The sequence below is a fragment of the Chiloscyllium punctatum genome, chromosome 5 (genome assembly GCF_047496795.1).
Source record: "Chiloscyllium punctatum isolate Juve2018m chromosome 5, sChiPun1.3, whole genome shotgun sequence".
Classification (NCBI taxonomy): domain Eukaryota; kingdom Metazoa; phylum Chordata; class Chondrichthyes; order Orectolobiformes; family Hemiscylliidae; genus Chiloscyllium; species Chiloscyllium punctatum.
Window position 1 is genome coordinate 40,420,447 of NC_092743.1, and position 23,124 is coordinate 40,443,570.

General features: G+C 42.8%; 1 protein-coding gene across 1 annotated transcript in view; it reads right to left on the bottom strand.

Annotated features, from left to right (window-relative positions):
• Nucleotides 1–23,124, bottom strand: part of dhx30 (DEAH (Asp-Glu-Ala-His) box helicase 30) — an 89,685-nt gene that overhangs the window by 38,202 nt on the left and 28,359 nt on the right. The window contains exons 10-11 of the mRNA XM_072570118.1: nt 20,569–20,673; nt 10,108–10,283 (exon numbers count right to left, since the gene is read on the bottom strand). Of these exons, the coding sequence (XP_072426219.1) occupies nt 10,108–10,283; nt 20,569–20,673 (281 nt within the window). The remainder of the gene's footprint in view (nt 1–10,107; nt 10,284–20,568; nt 20,674–23,124) is intronic.

The window sequence follows — 23,124 nt, forward strand, 5'->3', positions numbered from 1 at the left end:
CAACTTGTCTGGTTCACTAACGTCCTTTAGGGACATAAATCTGCTGTCCTTATGTAATCTGATCTATATGTGAATCTAGAACCAGAGCAACGTACTTGACACTGAAGTGCCCTCTGAAATGGTCTAGATCGCCCATAACTTGGAGGGGAATTAGAGACAGGGAGCAAATGCTGATCCTGCCAGTGATAACTACATCCCAAAAAACTTATTCTGCCATTGGTCCTCTGACACCAATCATTAGTCTTGGATTTGATTCAGCCTTAGGCAACTGTTTGTGTAGAGTTTGCACATTCTCCCCATGCCTACATGGATTTCTTCCGGGTGCCTCGTTTTCCTCCCACAATCCAAAGATGTGCAGATGGATTGGCCATGCTAAATTGCCTATACTATCCAGGAATGTGTAGGCTAGGAGATTTAGATAAGATAAATGAGGCTTACAGGGATAGGGTAGGGTGCTTTTCGGAGGGTCGGTGTCGACTCAATGGGATGAATGGCCTCTTACCGCACTGTAGGGATTCTGCAATACAATATCTATTCAGTAAAAGCAAAATACTGCAAATGGAGATTGTAAATAAAGGGGAAAAGCGCTGGAGAAACTCAGCAGGTCTGGGAACATCTGTGGAGAGAGAAACAGTTAATGAGTTTTCTTTGGAAATGTTAACTCTGTTTCTCTGTCCGCAAATGCTCCCAGACCTGAATTTCTCCTGCACTTTCTGCTTTTATTTACATCTCTCTACTGATATGAATATTAACCTGTCTGTCTCTTTTTCATCCTATTTCCCATCACAACTATCTTTTATTTTATAAAATATTTTGCTTTTATTCACATATTCATGAGATAGAAATCTTGCTAGAAAGAACAATAGCTGTTGCTCATCCTTAATGGCCCTTGAGTTGAAGGCTTGGCTTGGCCATTTCTGAAGGCAGTTAAAAGCTAATCATATTGCTCTAGATCAGGCGTGGTGAGCCAGCTAGACCAGATAGAGATGGAAGATTTACTCCCCTAAAGGAAGTTAGTGAATTAGTTGGGGTTAGCTTCATCTTCCAGAGTTGTAGCTCAAATTTAAATCCCATCAGCTGTTTTGGTGGGAGGTGAAGCTATGTTTTAACCTGGGCCTCTGGATTGTTTATTCAGTGATAGAACCACCATTTCCTCAAATTATGTTCCTCAGTAATTTGATTCATAGTTCCTCGCTGCCTTCCAAACTGCTTTTTCTGACTTCTCTCCTCATCTCATTGCATTCACTTTTATCCTGCACTTCTCTCTGTGCATGGAATGCCATGCTCCTTTCATAATCCTCAATCATTCCCATGTGTCATTATTCATGCATGAATTCCCACATGCCTAGTTTTTTCAATCCTGTTAGCAGAATATATTTTCCCAGCATTTTGATAAACACAGTATTAAATATTGCCAAAGAGAGAGACATAATGCAGGGTAATATAAAACAAAAACTATGCATGCTAGAAAGCTGAAACAACAAAAACATAACTTGCTGGACTGCTTGAGAATAGCAACGTCTGTGGAGAGAAAACAGAGTTTGTGTTTAGAGTCCTGTGATATTTCTCCAAAGCTAGAAGCAGCTAGGAAAAGGTGTTATCAATGCTAATGACCAGGGAGGTGGTGGAACATGGTGGGGGAGAAGTTGAAAAAGGAACAAGTAAATTGGTGGAGCAGGAGCCCAGAGATAGAAAAAATAGGGTAAGCAAACAAGTTGATGGGTGATGGTAGAACAGGAAAGAGAATCTAGATAGATGATAATGGGGACTATGACTAGTTGCAAATGGGTTGGCTGTGACAAAAGCAACCCATTTTATAGTAGCACCTAGGCCAGTGGTGGTAGGTAACAGACAAGGATGGGAGTATTCATCCTCTGAAATTATTAAAATCAATGTTGAGTCCTGAATGCTGTAAGGTCCTTAAGTGGAAGATAGTTGTTGTTTCTTGAATTGAGCATCACTGACGCATTGCAGCAGGCCTGAGACAGAAATACTGGCATGGGAGCATGGCGATGTATTGAAGTGGCAGCCAACTGGAAGCTCAAGGCCCCTGAGGAAGGTGGCATCATCAGAACAGATGTGACAGAGAAACTGGGAGAAAGGAATAGAGTACTTACAGGAAGCAGGGTGAGAAGATATATAGTCAAGGGAACTGTGGGTGTTGGTGGGTTTCTAATGGATTTCAGTGGTGAGCCTATCTCCAGAAACAGAAACAGAAATATCATGGAAGGGAATGGAGAAGTCAGAGATGGCCTCAGGTGAAGGTGACAGCAGGATGGAAATTGAAAGCAACACTGATAAATATTTCCAATTCCAGATAAGAGGGGGAAGCAGCACCAATGATGTCATCAATGTACTGATAAATATATACATGACAGAGTTGTGGGGAGGGACTGAAGTACAACTGGAACATGTACCCCACAATAAAACAAGTATAATTGGGGCCCATGCAGAGATAGACAACTCTTCGACCTGAAGTAAGTGAGAGGAGTTATATGAGAAATTATTCAAAGTAAGACATGTTTGGCCAGGCAGAGGAGGGTTGCAGTGTAGAATGAAGACAATTCGGGCCTTCTTCTGAGGAAGAACCTTATGACAATCTAAAACTCTCTGGGAAACACTCTAGAAACCAAACTTTATGGCTTGTCTGCCTCTCCCAGTCGAAGTCAAGAGTAAAATTTCCCATTAAGACCACTTTGCCTTGGCCACATAGTAATCTAATTTCAGTATTTATACAATCTAGCAAATTTGAGCTGCTACCAGTGGTCTATAGTTCCTCAGTTTCAACCAAACGGTGTCAACTGGGTGCCTTCCCCTCATGGCATCTCCCTCACCAGAGAGGGATTCGGGTTCTAATCAGGAATGCTACTCCACCCCTTTCTGCCATTTTCTCTATTCCCCCTTAAAACCTAAGAACCTGGCATGTTTAGTTACCAGTCCTGACCATTCTGCAATATAAATGGCTACGACTAGATTGTTCCAAATTTGAAGTTTGCCTGCAGCTCCATTTAACTTGTTCCCCGTGCATTTGAATGAAGAACTCCAATTTTGGCTGTACAATTTATCCTGTTGTTCAGCATCTTTTTATTAATTCTCCCTCTGGTTTCATTCAATACACTTTTTATAGCTCTGCTTTGTTCATTAAACTGGCCCTGTTTGTTTATCCAATTACCTTTTGACTTCTCTTCAACTATTGATCTGCTCTTGTTCACCTGCCATACTAATTTAAATATCCTACGTGGCACCAGCAAAGCTTCCCATTAGAGTATTGGTGCCCCTCCAATTTAGGTGTAACCTGCTATTTTCGTATGGGTCCCACCTGCCCTGAAAGAGACCCCAATAATCCAGATATGTGAATCCCTCAATCCTGCACCAGCTCTATAGCCACGTATTCAGCTGTATTATCTTCCTATTTCTGGCCTCACTTGCACATGGCACAGAGAGTAATCCTGAAATTTATGAATAGAGGGGCATGGTTCAGAAGGAACTTGCAGGTGTTGGTGTTCCCATGTATCTGTTACACATAGAGTCATAGAGGTGTACAGCATGGAAACAGACCCTTCGGTCCAACTCGTGCATGCTGGCCAGATATCCCAACCTAACCTAGTCCCACTTGCAAGCACCCAGCCAATATCCCTCCAAACCCTTCCTATTCATATACCCATCCAGCTGCCTTTTAAATGTTGCAGGTGTACTAGCCTCCACCACTTCCTCTGGCAGCTCATTCCATACATGTAACACCCCCTGTGTGAAAAGATAGCCCCTTAGGTCCCTTGTATATCTTTCCCCTCTCACCCTAAATCTTTGCCCTCTAGTTCTGGACTCTCACACCCTAAGGAAAAGACTTTTGTCTATTTATCCTATCCATGCTCCTCAAGATTTTATAAACCTCTACAAAGGTACCTCTCAGCCTCCGATGCTCCGGGGAAAATAGCTCTAGCCTATTCATACTCTCCCAATAGCTCAAGTCCTCCAACTCTGGCAACATCCTTGTAAATCTTTTCTGAACCCTTTCAAGTTTCAGAACATTCTTCTGATAGGAAGGAGACCAGAATTGCACATAATATTCCAAAAGTAGCCTAACCAATGTCCTGTACAGCCCAACATGAACTCTCAACTCCTAAACTCAATGCCCTGACCAATAAAGTCAAAGCATACCAAACGCCTCCTTCACTATTCTATCTACATGCGATTCTACTTTCAAGGAGTTAAGAAACAGCACTCCAAGGTCTCATTGTTCAGCAACACTCTCTAGGATCTTACCATTAAGTGTATAAGTCCTGCTAAGATTTGCTTTCCCAAAATGCTTTCCCTCGCATTTATCTGAATTAAACTCCATCTGCCCACTCCTCAGTCCGTAGGCCCATCTGATCAAGATTCCATTGTAATCTGAGGTAATCTTCCTCGCTGTCCACTACATCTCCAATTTTGGTGTCATCTGCAAACTTACTAACTATAGCTCTTAGGTTCACATCTAAATCATTTATACAAATGACGAGAAGTAGTGGATCCAGCACAGATCCTTGTGACACTCCACTGGTCACAGGTCTCCAATCTGAAAAACAACCCTCCACCACCACACTCTGTCTTCTACCTTTGAGCCAGTTCTGTATCTAAATGGCTAGTTCTCCCTGTATTCCATGAAATCTAACCTTGCTAATCAGTATCCCATGGGGAACCTTGTCAAACGCTTTACTGAAGTCCGTATCGATCACATCTACTGCTCTGTCCTCATCAATCCTCTTTGTTAATTCTTCAGAAAACTCAATCAAGCTCATAAGACATGATTTCCCATGCACAACGCCATGTTGACTATCCCTAATCAGTCCTTGCCTTTCCAAATACATGTACATCCTGTCCCTCAGGATTCTCTCCAACAATTTGCCCACCAACAACGTCAGGTTCACCAATCTACAGCTCCCTGGCTTGTCCTCTCCACCTTTTTTAAATAGTGGCACCACATTTAGCCAACCTCCAGTCTTTTTGCACCTCACCTATGACTATTGCTGATACAAATATCACAGCAAGGGGCTCAGCAATCACTTTCCTAGATTCCCACAGAGTTCTGGGGCACACCTGATCAGGTCCTGGGGGTTTATCCACTTTTATGCATTTCAAGACATCCAGCACTCCCTCCTCTGTAACATGGACATTTTTCAAGGTGTCACAATCTATTTCCCCACAGTCTATATCTTCCATATCCTTCTCCAGAGTAAACATTGATGCAAAGCACTTGTTTAGTATCTCCCCCATCCCCTGCAGTTCCACACAAAGGCCACCTTACTGATCTCTGAGGGGAAAGTGAGGACTGCAGATGCTGGAGATTAGAGCTGAAAATGTGTTGCAGGTCAGGTAGCATCCAAGGTGCAGGAGAATCAACGTTTCGGGCATGAGCCCTTCCTCAAATTTGATTCCTGAAGAAGGGCTCATGCCCGAAACGTTGATTCTCCTGCACCTTGGATGCTGCCGGACCTGCTGCGCTTTTCCAGCAACACATTTTCAGCTCTGATCTCTGAGGGGCCCCATTCTCTCTCAAGTCACCCTTTTGTCCTTCATGTATTTGTAAAAACCCCTTGGGTTCTTCTTAATTCTATTTGCAAAAGCTATCTCATGTCCCCTTTTTGCCCTCCTGATTTCCCTCTTAAAGATACTCCTACTGCTTTTATACTCTTCGGAGGATTCACTCGAACTATCCTGTCTATACCTGACATATGCTTCCTTCTTTTTCTTAACCAAACCCTCAATTTCTCGAGTCATGCAGCATTCCCTACACCTACCGGCCTTTCCTTTCACCCTAACAGGAATGTACTGTCTCATTTCTGAAGGTTTCCCATTTTCCAGCCATTCCGTTACCTGCGAAAATTTGTCCCCATCAGCTTTTGAAAGTTCTTGCCTATTACCGTCAAAATTTTGCCTTCCTCCAATTTAGAACTTCAACTTTTAGATCTGGTCTATTCTTTTCCATCACTATTTTAAAACTAATAGAATTATGGTCGCTGGCCAAATAGTGCTTCCCCATGACACTTCAGTCACCTGCCCTGCCTTATTTCCCAAAAATAGGTCAAGTTTTGCACCTTCTCTAATAGGTACATCAATATACTGAATCAGAAAATTTTCTTGTACACACAAATTCCGCTCCATCTAAACCCTTAACACTATGACAGTCATGTTTGGAAAGTTAAAATCCCCTACCATAACCATCCTATTATTCTTACAGACAACTGAGATCTCCTTACAAATTTGTTTCTCAATTTCCCTCAGGGGATCTATAATACAATCTCAATAAGGTGATCATCCTTTCCTATTTCTCAGTTCCAAATAAATTCCCTGGATGTATTTCCGGGAATATCCTCCCTCAATACAGCTGCAATGCTGTCCCTTATCAAAAACGCCACTCCCCCTCCTCTGTTGTCTCCCTTTCTGTCCTTCCTGTAGCATTTGTATCCTGGATCATTAAGCTGCCAGTCCTGTCCATCCCTGAGCCAAGTTTCTGTAATTACTATGATATCACAGTCCCATGTTCCTAACCATGCCCGAGTTCATCTGCCTTCCCTGTTAGGCCCTTTGGATTAAAATAAATGCAGTTTAATTTATCAGTCATACGTTGTTTTCTGCTTTGTCCCTGCCTGCCTTGACTGTTTGACTATCTTCTGTTCTCAACTGTACCAGTCTCAGATTGATCTATTTCCTTACTATCTTCCTGAGTTCCACCTCAGCCCTCAGCCCTCAGCCCGCCCCCCGCCACCCCCCCACCAACCTCCTTACTAGTTTAAATCCTCCTGAGCAACTCCAGCAAATCTCCCTGCCAGTATATTAATCCCCTTCCAATTTAGGTGCAATCCATCCTTCTTGTACACTTCGAAACCAGAGGAGTTTCCAATGATCCAAAAATGTGAAATCTTCTCCCATACATCAGCTCCTCAGCCATGCATTCATCTGCTCTATCCTCCTATTCCTACCCTCACTAGTTCGTAGCACACCAGGAGTAATCTAGATATTACCACACTCAAGGACCTCCTTTTTAAATTCCTGCTTAACTCTCTAATCTCCCTTCAGAATCTCATCCTTTTCCCTTCTTATGTCGTTGGCTCCAATGTGTACAGTGACATCTTGCTGGCCCCCTTAAGAATATTCTGCACCCTCTCTGAGACGTTCTTGATCCTGGCACCGGGGAGGCAACACACTATTCTGATTTTTCGCTGCTGGCCATAGAAAAGTCTGTCTGTGCCTCGGACTAGACAGTCACCTAACACAATCGATCTCTTGGAATCCTACATACCCCTCGTTGCATTTGAGCCGGTCTCAATACCAGAAACTTGGCTGTTCCTGCTACATTCCCGTGAGAGTCCATCAGTTCCTACATTTTCTAAAAAAGCATATTTGTTTGAAATGGGGATAGCCACGAAGAGTCCAGTGCTACCTGCCTATCTCTCTCACCTTTCCTGGAGTTAACCCATGTATGTGACTGTATCTGTGACTTTTCTCCATTCCTATAACTGCCATCCATCACACCCTGTTGCTCTTGTAAATTCCTCATTGCCTTTAACTGTCACCCCCAACTGATCGGATTCACAACCCACGGCATTTATTGCAGATATAATCCTCAGTAACACGTAAACTCTCCCTAAACTTCCACATCCGACAAGAAGAACAAATCACTCTACTTAGGGCCATTTTTGCTTCTTCCAATCTACAAACCCAGAAAATAGCACCATCTTATTCCTCTACAAAACACTGCTCCACGCTAACTTCGTACTTAGAGCTTATATCTTTAAGTTTAATCAAGAGACAGATCTCAAATAAAACATATAATAAAGACAGAACCCACTCTACTTACTATTGTAGATATACAGTATGGCTATACTTAAAACTATTCACATCTGTTTCTGTGCTATGACCTCTCCCAAACAGGTTCCTCCAAGATCAGTTGTGAATTTCACTGTTTGTTAATTTTCCTAGACGCACTCCAATGTCCAGCGATACATGAATTCAACAGCAAAGGCATTAACTGCGCAGGTTCACTGCTGTGTCAGTTAGCAGTGTGGGTTTCTTTCTCTCTCTGACCACGTGTTGTCTTTGTCTGACCCTCTCCATTTTAAGAGTGCTGTTGCTTTCATTTCTTTTCCCCAAAGTTCCAAAACAATGCAACAGCATATAAAACAGTAATTGCTGCTCCTGGAATTCACCTCCAACACCTAAAATACCTCAAAAAGGTGCAGCCTGTTACAGCCATGCCTGCCTCAGTGACATAGGTTGTAGATTCGAGAGGTGCTGCTGAAGGAGTTTTGGTGAGTTGCTACAGTGCATCTTGCAAATGTTATTCAATGCTGACACTGTGTACCTGCAGTGGAAGACAGAAGTGTTGAATGTGGTGCATTAGGTGCCAATTGAACAAGCTGCTTGTCCTTGATGATAGTGCTGTTAAGTAGGTTTTATTAGAAGAGTGATTCCGTTCTGGTCGCCCCCTCACAGGAAGGATGTGGAAGCTTTGCAAAAGGTGGAGAGGAGATTTACCAGAATGTTGCCTGGTCTGGAGGGAAGGCCTTATGAAGAAAGGCTGAGAGACTTGGGTCTGTTCTCATTGGAAAGAAGACGGCTCAGAGGGGATTTGATGGAGACATACAAGATGATCAGAGGATTAGATAGGTTAGACAGTGAAAGCCTTTTCCCTAGGTTGATGACATCAGCTTGTACAAGGGGGTATAGCTAGAAATTGCAGAGTGATAAATTTAAGACAGAGGTTAGAGACAGGTTCTTTAAGGGTGTGGAATGCCCTGCCTGCCAATGTAGTTAACTCAGCCACATTAGGGAGATTTAAGCAATCCTTAGATAAGCACAGGGATGATGATGGAATTGCATAGGAGGATGGGCTTACATTAGTTCACAGGTCAGTGCAATATCAAGGGCCGAAAGACCTGTTCTGCACTATATTCTTGACTGTTGGTAGTGCTGCACTCATCCAGGCAAGAGCAGACACAGAAGCAGCAGTGACAGATAGATTGGTGAAGTAAGGTTTCTTGTCCTGACGGCTCCCTAAACAACTACTAAAGTAGGTCTGTAGCAGGTATGTTCTTGAGGATTCAGGCCGCTCAGTTAATGGTGCTACAAGTTACCCTAGGCAACAGATCTTGAAGTTGTCCACCCAGAATACATACCTAATCCTTGCCATATTCAGTATGCTCAACATGGAGGAATATTAATTCATCAGCTGAGGGAGGTGTTACTGGGAAGAGAAGGGTTCCTTACCCATATTTGATCTGATGCCATGAGACTTCATGGAGTCCAGAGTCAATATTGAAGACTTCCAGAGCAACTCCTGCCTCACTGTATACTATTGTGCTGTCAATGCAAATGGGTCTGCCAGTCAGTGGGACAGGAGACACCAGGGATTGTGGTGGTTGTGCTGGGTCATTGTATGTACACTATGAATCAGGGTGTATGACAATGACAAAGTGCTACTCAGTTAGTCTATGGGACAGTTCGCCAAGTATGGCACAAGCCCCCAGATGTAACTAAGCAAAGACTTCACAAGGTCAGTGGGATTCCAGTTTTTCAATAATTGCTGTTTAGTTTCATTACTTCTTTTGACTTTGTAGCAGTTTTGATACAATTGGGTCACTTGCTGGACCATATCAAAGGGAATTCAACAGTACAGAAATTACTGTTATTCTCAGGTCGCACATAAGACAGACCAAGCAAAGAGGAAAAATTGCAGGTGGTGGCATTCGCATGCATCTGCTCCCCTTGTCCTTCTCGATGGATGAGGTTGCAGGGTTGGAAGGTGGTTTCCCATTCTTTCTCCAATTCTTTCCCTATTTTGTTTTCCCAAGTTTTAATCCCAGCCCTTCAAAACCAGTTTCTGTCCAACATTTTAACTTGGTTTCCATTATACTTATGTTTTCTCTATCATCTCAAATCATGTTAAATTATGGTCACAGCTGTCTGGATATTTTCCTACTTTACTTCTTTTATTAGTTCTGATTCATTTCCCATCAAATTTGGTCAGTTTGTGTGAAGATGATATTTCAATCAGCTTTAAGTTTGTCTTCTACGAGTACAAAGACCTGTTCGCCAAACTTGCAATATAATTTTCATAACCCGAGTTACCTTTGTTCTCAGATCATAGCGCTGCTCCTTGTGACACCCTGTGTCAACTACGTGCGTGATATCATCGATAGTTATTGAGGTTTCTGCAATGTTTGTTGCCAGGACAATTTTCCTCATCCAAGGAGCTGGTTGACGGAAAATCTCTTGTTGATCCGCAACAGGGATATTGGAATGAACTGTGAGAAGATATCATTTATACTTAAATAATGGTTGATCTCATTACATAAATATTTCATAAGGTTTCAAGTATAACAACGTCCTCTCAACTAACAGCTGTTGTATAGGCGAAGCCAGCTAAAGACTATACACATTCATTCTCCAGTAAACAACAGTGAAAGACTGATGATGTGTCTTCTTCACTCTTGACAAATGACCATGGGAATCCCGTTTAACATTAAGAAAGGTTTTGACGAGGGGGATCCAAGATGGCGGCGACCCAGCAAGTCTGAGTCTATAGTGCTCTTCCCAAGACTTGGGTAAAGTGGGTCACCCACCCCCACAACTCACCAAATCATTCATAATAGCTGTTAAATTTAATTAGTTGCTGAGTATTACATTTAAACAGTCTAATATGTAGTAAAAATGACCAAAGGGAAGGGAGCTCTCAACAAGCAGGACCCCTCCTCCACCCTCTCTCTCTTCAGCTGCAGCAGAGGCGTCCACAGCTGCCCCGGGGGACTTACCTACGGTAACAAGCCTGGTGGAGATGATCTCCAAACTGGACGCGAAGATTGACGCTTTTATCGAGGAGTCCCGAAATCGCTGGGATTCACTCTTGGTCACGCTGTAGAAGCACGACCGAGACATCCAGGAAATCGAGCGCTGAGTCGGAGGGGTGGAGCTAAACACCGCAACCTCAGAAACTACAGCACAATCGGCCGTGGATCAGGTCCGGACTCTGGAACAGTGAGCGCGGACCTTAGAGAATTACATTGACGACCTCAATAATCGAGGATCAGGCCAGGTAAGGGTGGAATGGGCCTACCGGGTCGCAATACGCGGGCCCGGCTCGAACCAGCGCCCACGCCCGGTCCTGTTCTGGCTGCAGAGCTATAGGGAGAGGCAGATACTCCTAGAAGCTTCTAGAAATCTTGGAAAAGACCCCCAAGCTATGATCTATAAAGGATCCAAGCTCATGTTATTCCAGGACTTTTCTCCAGTTCTGGTCCGAAAGAGGAAGGCATTCGACGAGGCGAAGAAGCGTTTAAGGGACTTAAATATTCAGTACTCCTTACGCTACCCAGCGACGCTACGCTTTAACCATGAAGGATCCGTGTATAACTTTGGATCGCCAGAAAAGGCTAAGGAATTCTTGGACTCTCTTAGATAAACTGTAAGAGATAATGGATGTTGGTTTGCCTTCCCCCTCGCTTTGGTTTATATCCCCCCCCCCCCCTTTTTTTTGCTTACCTTACTGTTTAATATTATCATGGGGGGTGGGGAGAGGGATTTGATTTTCTCTCCCCCCACCCTCCCCGGGGTTGTTTTCTTTTATTATTTTATGTATGTGTGTGTGTATATATATGTGTGTGTGTGTGTGTGTGTGTGTGTGTGTGTGTGTGTGTGTGTGTATATATAAATAAATAAGCTGGGGGGTTTGGTTGGTGTTGGTGGGGGGAGGTGGTTACCTTATTCTATTTTACCTCTGTCTTTAGGAGCGGGGTTGTTTCTCCCTTGTTATTTTGTATTATTATATTTAAATATTATTTGTTGAGGTTGTAATTTTATAGTTATATGTTTATATATGGTCTTAACATTACCAAATATATCCAGGTGTTGGTATGGATGGGGGTAGGGTGCTCACTGTAAACTCTAGCTTTGTATTATATCTGAATTCTCCTCATTTTATTGAGGAGCGCCTGGGTCAAGGGTGGGGCATTGGGTGGGAGAGGATATGATGGACTTTTGGAGAGGAAGTGATACCCCCTGGGAACAAGGGGGAAAATCTCCACTTAGATAAGTTTTAAATTTTTTTTATTTAGAAATAGTTTTTTATTATACTGTTGCGAGTGTATTAGAGAGCCTTTATTTTTGTAAATTTTATATACTCTATGCTCGGGATGTTCTGGATAAGGTTTCCCCTCCCGAGGGGTCTCGGATTTGCCCAGATAATTATGGTTGATCAGTCAGTTAAGTGGTGCACCTGGAATGTCAAGGGGAGTAATTCACCAGTCAAAAGGAAGAAAATATTATCAAATCTTAAGAAAGAAAAAGTTGATATAGCTCTCCTACAGGAGACACACCTGTCGGATAAAGAACACTTGAAATTACGACAGGATGGATTTGATCAGGCCTTTTTTTCTTCTTTTAGCTCAAAAAGCAGGGGTGTTGTTATTCTTGTTCGGAAGAACTTCCCTTTCAAAATCCTAAATCAGATAAAAGACAAATCTGGACGATATATTTTGATTATAGCCCTCATAAATGGAGAGGAATATGGGATTTTAAATTTGTACTGCCCCCCGGCACACACCTTTAAATTTATAACGGAAGCCTTTTCAAAAGTGATGGCTTTTGGTGCCCGTCATACAATTATAGGGGGAGACTTTAATTGTATTATGGATCCGGAAATAGATAGGATTCCCAAGTGTACTGCAGGAGTATCTCCCAGATCTAGACAATTGGTGGATCTGAACAAAGAATAAGGATTAGTAGACGTATGGAGATGTCTTCATCCACAGGGCAGAGATTTTTCTTTCTACTCCAATCCACATAAATGTCATACCAGAATTGATATGTTTTTTGCCCACTCAATTTTTTAAAATTCCATATCATCCTGTAAAATAGGTAGTGTAGCAATTTCCGACCATGCTGCTGTATATATGGAAATCAAGGCGAGGAACAATGGGACATCCCCTCGGCATTGGCGTTTGGACCCCTTCCTGATGAAAGATAGTAAATTTGTAAAGTACTTCTCTCAAGAATTTAAAACTTTTTTAGAAATTAATTCAGGTACAGCTAGCAACCCATCAATGATGTGAGAGACCATCAAAGCTTACACTCGAGGTTTGATCATCTCCTACTCAGTGACTCAGAAAAAATTGAAGGGAGAATAACAGCGTCTGCTTGAAGCTCGCTTAAAAGCAGCTAAAACAGCATACACTAACAGACCTTCTATTATCAAATTGCAAAGGATTACGGCCCTTAGTACAGCTCTAAACACTACGCTTACTCAAATGGCTAAGAGGGAAATATTATTTGCAAATCAAAGGTTATATGAATTTGGCGACAAATCGGGTCGATACTTAGAATTTCTTGCAAAGAAAAAGAAAGCCCCTCAAACTATCACATCTATCAAGGAAAGTATGGGTATTTTGACTCATGATCATAAAAAGATTAATGCGATCTTTAGAGAATTTTATTCTGAGTTATATAAATTGCAGGATTGTGAAGATAGGACTAGGAAGATGCAGTCATTTTTTAAAAATTTGACCTTTCCGGGCCTAACTCCAGAAGAGGTATCGGTCCTAAATGCTCCTCTAACAGTCCAAGAAATACTTGATGCAATTAGGCAACTTCAGAGCGGTAAAGCCCAGATGGTTTTCAAGCTGAATTCTATAAAGAATTTACAGAAATATTGGCTGGTCCACTTATGGACATGTATAACTATGCATATAGTCAGGGCTGTCTCCCGCCTTCACTGAAAGAGGTGAAGATCTCTCTTATCCTTAAAAAGGAAAGGACCCAGAAGATTGTACGTCATACAGACCAATATCCTTGTTAAATGTAGATTGTAAAATCCTTTCTAAAACATTAGCATTGAGGCTAGAAAGGGTACTGCCACATATTATAAAGGAGGATCAGACGGGGTTTATTAAGGGCCGTAGATCATCCAATAATATTAGAAGGGTTTTGAATATGATTCAAGCCTGCCATCAGGGAAAGATACCAGGAGTAGTAGTTTCATTAGACGCGGAAAAGGCATTTGATAGGGTTGAATGGTCATATTTGTTTTACACATTGGAAAGATTTGGCGTTGGACAGGTGTTTACCAAATGGGTCTCAACATTGTATAGTGATCCCAAAGCAGTTGTGGTTACCAATGGATTAGGTTCGGGTAGCTTCAGTGTGGATAGGGGCTGCCGTCAGGAATGTCCTCCCTCGCCATTGTTATTTACGCTAATAATTGAACCACTAGCAGAAGCTAAACAGGCTGACCCTAATATAACGGCCCCGAGGATTGGTACAGGTAAACATAAAATTACCCTTTATGCAGATGATGTTCTTCTATTCCTCAGTAACCCTCTGATGTACGTACGTCGCCTAATCCAAGTTATTCATACATTTAGCGCATTCTCAGGCTATAAAATTAATTTTTCAAAATTGGAGCTATGCCAATGGGTGACCTTGCTATGATACCCCACTTAGTGGACAGATCCCACTTTCCCTTTCGTTGGTCCCTGGAGGGCTTCTTATATTTAGGCATTTTTATTACTCCAGTATTTGGTCGGTTGTATAAGGCTAACTTTGTACATTTACTGGAGAGGATAAGGCAGGACCTCCAGCGATGGGGAGACCTTCCAATTTCCTGGTTGGGTAGAATAGCACTAATTAAAATGAATGTCCTGCCCTGTCTCCTATATCCTATGAGAATGCTTCCGGTGATGCTGCCGAGGCTGGCACTATGTAAATTATATGGCTGGTTGGGTTCCTTTATCTGGAATCATTGACGGCCCCTCATTAAGCTGAAGAAGCTACAGCTTCCACAGGCAAGGGGAGGATTGGACTTCCCAGATTTTAGGAAATATCAGTTAAGTTCCCTATTAAGTTACAAAGCTGATTGGGTCTTGTCTGATCCACAATCAATCTGGTTGGACATCGAGGCCTCTCAAGTAAAATACCCACTTATTAACCTTTTATTTTCAGACAAGAGGAAAATCATTACAGATCACTGTAAAAACCCTATAATACTAAATACAATCAAGGCTTGGAATATAATGTGGCAAAATGAGGGGAATTCACATAAAACATTCCCCCTATGCACCGATAGTGGGAGCATGGGGATTCCAACCGGGGCTTACAGGTGCCACTTTTAAACTCTGGAAATCCAGGGGTATCTCATGTCTAGGGGACCTATTTAGGGATGGGGTCCTGATGTCTTTTGAACAGCTGCGTCAGAAATTCGGATTACCTAATGGAGACCTCTTTCGATACTTCCAAATTCGAGACTATATACAGAAGAAGACTACGTTATCAGATAGTCTTTATAAATCAGATAGAGAATGTAATATCCTACGACCAGTGGGGGTATCTTCCGTCAGTACTATTTATCATTTACTGTATGATGAAGTATCGGGAGATATGGACAAGCTGCTTAAAACATGGGATCAGGACTTGGGACTAGAAATCTCTATAGAAACGTGGAATGCTAGAAGAATTACTATCTGTAACAGAACCCAGGCTATCCATAAGACCATAAGACATAGGAGTGGAAGTAAGGCCATTCGGCTCATCGAGTCCACTCCGCCATTCAATCATGGCTGATGCGCATTTCAGCTCCACTTGCCAGCATTCTCCCCGTAGCCCTTAATTCCTCTAGACAACAAGAACCTATCAATCTCGGCCTTGAAGACATTTAGCGTCCCGGCTTCCACTGCACTCCGTGGCAATGAATTCCACAGGCCCACCACTCTCTGGCTGAAGAAATGTCTCCGCATTTCTGTTCTGAAATGACCCCCTCTAATTCTAAGGCTGTGTCCACGGGTCCTAGTCTCCTCGCCTAACAGAAACAATTTTCTAGCATCCACCTTTTCAAAGCCATGTATTATTTTGTACGTCTCTATTAGATCTCCCCTTAATCTTCTAAACTCCAACGAATACAATCCCAGTATCCTCAGCCGTTCCTCATATGCTAGACCTGTCATTCCAGGGATCATCCGTGTGAATCTCCGCTGGACACGTTCCAGTGCCAGTATGTCCTTCCTGAGGTGTGGGGACCAAAACTGGACACAGTACTCCAAATGGGGCCTAACCAGAGCTTTATAAAGTCTTAGTAGTACATCTCTGCTTTTATATTCCAACCCTCTTGAGATAAGAGACAACATTGCATTCGCTTTCTTAATCACAGACTCAACCTGCATGTTTACCTTTAGAGAATCCTCGACTAGCACTCCCAGATCCCTTTGTGCTTTGGCTTTATTAATTTTCTCACCATTTAGAAAGTAGTCCATGCTTTTATTCTTTTTGCCAAAGTGCAAGACCTCGCACTTGCTCACGTTAAATTCCATCAGCCATTTCCTGGACCACTCTCCCAACCTGTCTAGATCCTTCTGTAGCCTCCCCACTTCCTCAGTACTACCTGCCTGTCCACCTAACTTCGTATCATCGGCAAACTTCGCTAGAATGCCCCCGGTTCCCTCATCCAAATCATTAATATATAATGCGAACAGCTGTGGCCCCAGCACCGAACCCTGCGGGACACCGCTCGTCACCGGCTGCCATTCTGAAAAAGAACCTTTTATCCCAACTCTCTGCCTTCTGTTAGATAGCCAATCCTCAATCCATCCCAGCAGCTCACCTCAAACACCATGGGCCCTCACCTTGCTCAGCAGCCTCCCGTGTGGCACCTTATCAAAGGCCTTTTGAAAGTCCAGATAGACCACATCCATTGGGTTTCCCTGGTCTAACCTACTTGTTACCTCTTCAAAAAATTCCAACAGGTTTGTCAGGCATGACCTCCCTTTACTAAATTCATGTTGACTTGTTCTAATCAGACTCTGCTCTTCCAAGAATTTAGAAACCTCATCCTTAATGATCGATTCTAGAATTTTACCAACAACCGAGGTTAAGCTGATTGGCCTATAATTTTCCATCTTTTGCCTTGATCCTTTCTTGAACAAGGGGGTTACTACAGCCATCTTCCAATCATCCGGGACCTTTCCTGACTCCAGTGACTCTTGAAAGATCTCAACCAATGCCTCTGCTATTTCCTCAGCAACCTCTCTCAGAACTCTAGGGTGTATCCCATCGGGGCCAGGAGATTTATCAATTTTAAGACTTTTTAACTTTTCTAGCACTATCTCTTTCGTAATGGCAACCATACTCAACTCAGCTGAATATACTTCATAGGGCCCATATAGCACCGGTTCGATTGGCAAAATTTAAGGCAGGAGCATCTCCAATGTGTCCCAAATGCAAAATAGAGGTGGGCACTCTTGTACATTGCCTATGGACCTGTCATAAGATCCGTAGTTATTGGACTAAAGTAGCAAGTACCCTGATAGAAATTTTAGGAAGGGAAATTAAAGTGGACCCTGTATCTCTCCTTTTGGGCTTTTTGAACTTTCCCTCCCTGGACATGTACGAGAAGAGACTATTTTCTATTCTCTCTTTCTGTGCAAGGAAAAATATTTTGGTGAACTGGGTGGCTGAGGCCCCCCTGGACTTTCAAATTGACACAGATTAATTATGGAATGTATTCCCCTTGACTGCCTTACAAATATGGTGCACCCAAAGACCGAATTATTTTATAAAATATGGCAGCCCTTTTTGAATTACATAAATACAGATATTTCGGCTATCCTAACAAGGGCTTTTATTTAATTGAGATTACAAACCTGCCTGGTCTGGGGCCCCTTAGGAGAGGAATCCCGCACGAATACGGGTTTTATTACATCTGATGTTAACACATTCCGAGCATGTAAGAGATTTAAATATACACTCTGGTTAGTTGTAGGTTAGATTAGTTGACAGTTGAGTTTTGTTTTTTTTCCTTTTTCGGTATTTTTTTTCTTTTGTTAAATTTTGGCTATTGTAAATTTGATTTAATTGTATATTAATGTTTGTATATGAGAGTTTTGTTTATTTTTGTAAACTTATAAAAATGTTAAATTTCTAATAAAAATATCTATAAAAAAAGGTTTTGACAAATTGGATCCAAATAAACACTTTCACTAATGGTAGGGTTAAAGCACAAGAGGTTATTTGCAAACACTTTTTTCAGTGTTCCCACTGCGAGTGATATTGTGGCTTCAGTCATCCATATTTATCAACAGTTTGCCAAGTTTTTTTTAGAAACAGAAATAGTGCTGGAGGAACTCAATTGGTCTGACAATATCTGTGGAGAGAGTTATCAATTCAAATCCAATGCCTCTTCAGAAGCTTTTTATTAAAATTCACTCATGGAATATGGGCATGGAATTATTGCCTCAACCTAACTGTCCTTGAGAAAGTGGTGGGAAACTTCTTAAAACTTTGCATGTGGTGAAGGTACACCAGTGCTTTTAGGGAGTTCCAGGTTTCTGACCCAGTCACAGTGAAGGTATGACAGTCTAGTTAAGTCAACATGCTGAACGATAGAGGAGAATTTACATGAATGTGACATTCCTATGTCTCTACTGCCCTTGTTCTTCTATATAGTAGAAATCGTGTCAAAGGATCAATGGCAAATTGGAACATCTCTGGGACACCCGCACCAATCAACCACATCACCAACCACAACCCAACATTTCAACTCCTCCTCCCACTCTGCCGAGGACATGGAGCTCCTGGGCCTCCTTCACCGCCACTCCCTCACCACCCGACGCCTGGAGGAAGAATGCCTCATCTTCCGCCTCGGAACACTTCAACCCCAGGGCATCAACGTGGACTTCAACAGTTTCCTCATTTCTCCTTCCGCCACCTCACCCAAACTTCCAGCTCAGCACTGTCCCCATGACCTGTCCTACTTGCCTATCTTCTTTTCCACCTATCCACTCCACCCTCCTCTCTGACCTATCACCTTCATCCCGCCCCCAACCACCCATTGTACTCTTTGCTACCTTCCCCCACCCTCCTCCCTGACCTATCACCTTCATCCTCTCCCCCACTCACCTATTGTACTCTATGCTACTTTCTCCCCACTCCCACCCTCCTCTCATATATCTCTCCACCCTTCAGGCACTCTGCCTGTATTCCTGATGAAGGACTTTTGCCCGAAACATTGATTTTACTGCTCCTCGGATGCTGCCTGAATTGCTGTGCTTTTCCAGCACCACTAATCCAGATTCTGGTTTCCAGCATCTGCAGTCCTTGTTTTTACCTAGCACTGTCGTCATAGAGTCATACAACACAGAAGCAAAACTTTTGGTCCAACTCGCCCATGCCGACCAAGTTTCCCAAACTAAACGAACTGCCTGCGTTTAATTCAGTTGGCTGGACAGTTAGTTTGCAAAGCAGTGTGATGTCAACAGTATGAGCTCAATTCCCATCACTGGCTGAGGTTAACACGAAGGACTCTCCTTCTCAACCTCTCCCTTTCCATGAGGTATGGTGGCCCTCACCACTAGTTGTCTCTAATGAGAGAGTAGCCTTATGATCTGGTAAGACTGTGGCGACTTGACTTGATCTATGCCCATCATGATTCAATAAGCCTCTATAAAGTTACCTCTCAACCTCCTACGCCCCAGTGAAACAAGTCCCAGTCTATCCAGCCTCTCCTCTCATTCAACCCCTCCAGTCCCAGCAACATCCTTGAAAATCTTTTCTGAACCCTCTCAACGTAATGATATCCTTCCTATAGCAGGACTACTAAAACTGTATGAAGTACTCCAAAAGTTGCCTCACCAATGTCCCTGTACAACCTCAGCATCATGTCCCAACTCTTAAACTCAATGGTCTGCAATAAAAGCAAACATGCCTTCTTAACCATCCCATTTACTTGGGACACAACTTTCAAAGAACTATGTAGCTGAATCCCTAGATCACTCTGTTTGACAACACCACTGAGGGCCCTACCATTAACTGTTTAAGTCTTTGTTCATTTTAACTAAAATGCAATGTTACATTTATCCAAATTGAACACCATCTGCTATTTCTCAGCCCATTGGCCCAATTATCTTGTGAATGGTGCCTACGGCTACTACAGTGCAATGATGATTGAGGGAAAAAAGTGAAGGTCACCAAAGCCCCTGGGTATCATAGGATGCTTTCTCGTTAGAGAGACACAACTGGTAGCGAGCAATGTTCTTTTTAAGCGGCGCTTAAGTTCTAAACGTCACTGCAGTGCACAGACATTGGAATCCAGTACAGCCAGAAACAATATTAGAGGCAACATCAGCGATGAGTTTAACCCAAAGGTCACTGTGCCTCAGGCAAACGGTTAAGCGAAAAAGGTAGGTCTTCATTAAGACCTCAGCTGGGATTGGAACTTAACTGAAACTGCTGGCATCAGTCTGCATCACAAATTAGTTGTCGGCAAACTGACCTAGGTGTCTAAGGTGGTGGATGGGTGCTAATTTAGTGAACTGTTTTGTCTTAACTGGTTTGGAGTTTCTTGTGTTGCTGAAGCTGCATTCTTCCAGGTAATTGAAGGGTATTCCATCACATTCATGAGAGTAAATGAGTTACTTGCTGGAGAATTCCAAGCTCCTGACATGCTTCTCTGATTATCTGGGAGCAAACCCATGGAAATGTATTTCTTCCCTAATTGCAGTGACTTTACAGACACTCACCATAAAACAGGAAGCTCACTGATTTTGCACTCACCAGGTAAAATTATGTAATTTTTGTTCGGAGTAGAAAGGCGTTCCTCAAGTCTCTGTTGAACTCCTCGGATTTCCTGCCAACCTGGTAAGAAGCACAAGATTCCACCTGCAACACAAACATAACAGGAGTTCGTTAAAGGCCAAGTGCAAAACAGTCTAATTTCTTTAACATTTCCTTTCACTACCTTTTCTTCCCTGGATTCAAAGAGATGTTCTGTATTAATAAATGCTGATTCCAGAGTTATTGCTGGTTGGCTATTCAGTCATCTAGTCACAGCTAACCCAAACTTCCACCAAGGCAAAGCCACTTGACTTGGGTTAAGGAGTAGCTGATTTTTCTTTCTCCATTCCAGAGAATCAGCCATCATCACACACTGAATGGGGTCTAGACGCCAAATCATCCACTTGTGTTCCTATTTTCTGTTTCTATATTTCATATGCATGGGTGAGCAAGAGATGAAGGAGCTACGTATGGTAGGGCAGAGGTTTGGGCATGGTAGCTGAAGTTTGGGGTTGAAGTGAATAATGAGGTGGGAAAGAGGCTTGGGGGTGAAGGAGTGGGGCCTGGGGTGGAGGGGGTGCAAATGTGGGAAGAGTGGAGCAAGGTGCAGGGACAACAGGGAATCAGGGAGGCAGTTGGGAGCGGGCAGGCAGTGAGAGTATTGGGTGCAGGAGACCGAGTGGGAGGGTGTGCTTCAGAGGAAGATTGATCGCTGGGGGAATGTGTGCGCGAGTGTGGACGGGGTATCAGGGGAATGGTGCGCACAGGGTGAAGTTCATATGCTGGTTTGTGTGGGGGGAGGTGGTGTGTGTAATGGGGTGGGGATAGTTTTGCATGGTCTAGTTTTCTCTCCATGCATTAAACCTTGATCTTGAGCTCTCTGATCCTTGGGGGGGGAGTTCCATTCTTCAATGTTTTAAACCCTCCTCCTGGCCTCACTGATTCTCAGGGGCAAATTCCATTCTTTCTACACATTTCAAGTCTTGCTTCAGTGTCAATGAGTTATTTTGTCTCTTTATGTGGTGGTGGTTGTAGTGGTGTGAAGGCACATGAGGTGGAGAAGATTCTTGATCTCTTGCACATTTTAAAGCCCCACCCCTGGTTCACAGGTTTTCAGCTGTCTCCACTTTAAACTCTGCTTCTGGCATCTATGTAGGGCCTTTAACAGAATAAAGCTACTTCAAAGGCACTTTTTTCAACACTGAACTACTTGAGGTCATATCCGGTCAAGTTAACCAAAAGCATAATTGAGGAAATAGGCTTTCAGTTGCACCTTTAAAAGAAGATAATGAGACATGTACAGAGATTTCGGGAGAGAATTACTGAACTTAAGAACTTCATGGCTGAAAGCTTGCCCAGCAACAATTGCACAATTAATATTAAGGATGTTCAAAGGGCCAGAATTAGGCTGTAGATATTCCATTGGTTTCTGGGCATAGAGGAGGTCAGGGACAAGGATGGAGGATCTAGATCACAGGGCAATTTGAAAACAAGGATGGGAACTGTCAAATCAAGTCCAGGGTAATTCAGTGAGCACATGGGAGGACTTTGTGTGAGGTTTAGATATCATTGAGTTACAAAGGGCAGAAAGTTGGAGAACTGCTAGGAGTGCATTAGAATAACCAAGTCTAAAGGTACTATGATGAGAGGTTCAGCATCAGATTAAGGTGGCAGAGGCAGACTTAGGCAATATTATAGAAGTGGAAATAGGCAATGTATGTAGTTCTGTAATGTCCAACTGGAAGCTCACCTTGGGTCAAGTATAATAACAAGGTTGTGTAAAAGTCTGATGAAGAGTCATCTAAACTCGAAACGTTAGTTTGCTCTCACTCCATGGATGCTGCCTGACAATGTGATTGTCAACAGTTGTTGTTTTCAGTACAGATTCTAGCATATGCAGTAATCTGTTCCTATATTTTCTGTAAAAGTCGCATCTGGCCTCAGACAGTCAGCAAAAGGAATGTAAAGAAGCAGTGATTAGATTGTCTCTTACTGGACAGTCAATGGTTTGACACTTGAGTTTAGACTGGAGATCTGAAAGAATGGTTTCATTTTTCCGAACGTTACTTGGAGGAAAACTTCTGCTCATCCTTGTTAACAGATAACACAGTGACAACAGAGGAGCTGAGAAAGTCGATAGCGAGGAAAAGCAGGGTGTTGTGACTTTGCATTTAAAAATTGCTGTGCTTTCTTACTTATTCATTCATGCAATGTTGGCCCAGCTGGTGATGCCGACAACTATTGCTCATCCCTAGAAGACTTGAGAAGGTGGTGGTAAATAGCTATCTTGTAGGTACACCAATAATACCATTAGAGAGTTAAAAATCACACAACACCAGGTTATAGTCCAACAGGTTTAATTGGAAGCACTAGCTTTTGGAGTGCTGCTCCTTCATCAATCCCCTGATGAAGTAGCGGTGCTCCGAAAGTTAGTGCTTCCAATTAAACCTGTTGGACTATAATCTGGTGCTGTGTGACACCCCAGTCCAACAGTGGAATCTCCAAATCATTATTAGAGACACACTCCCAAAAGTTTGATAGAGTGACAGTGAAGGA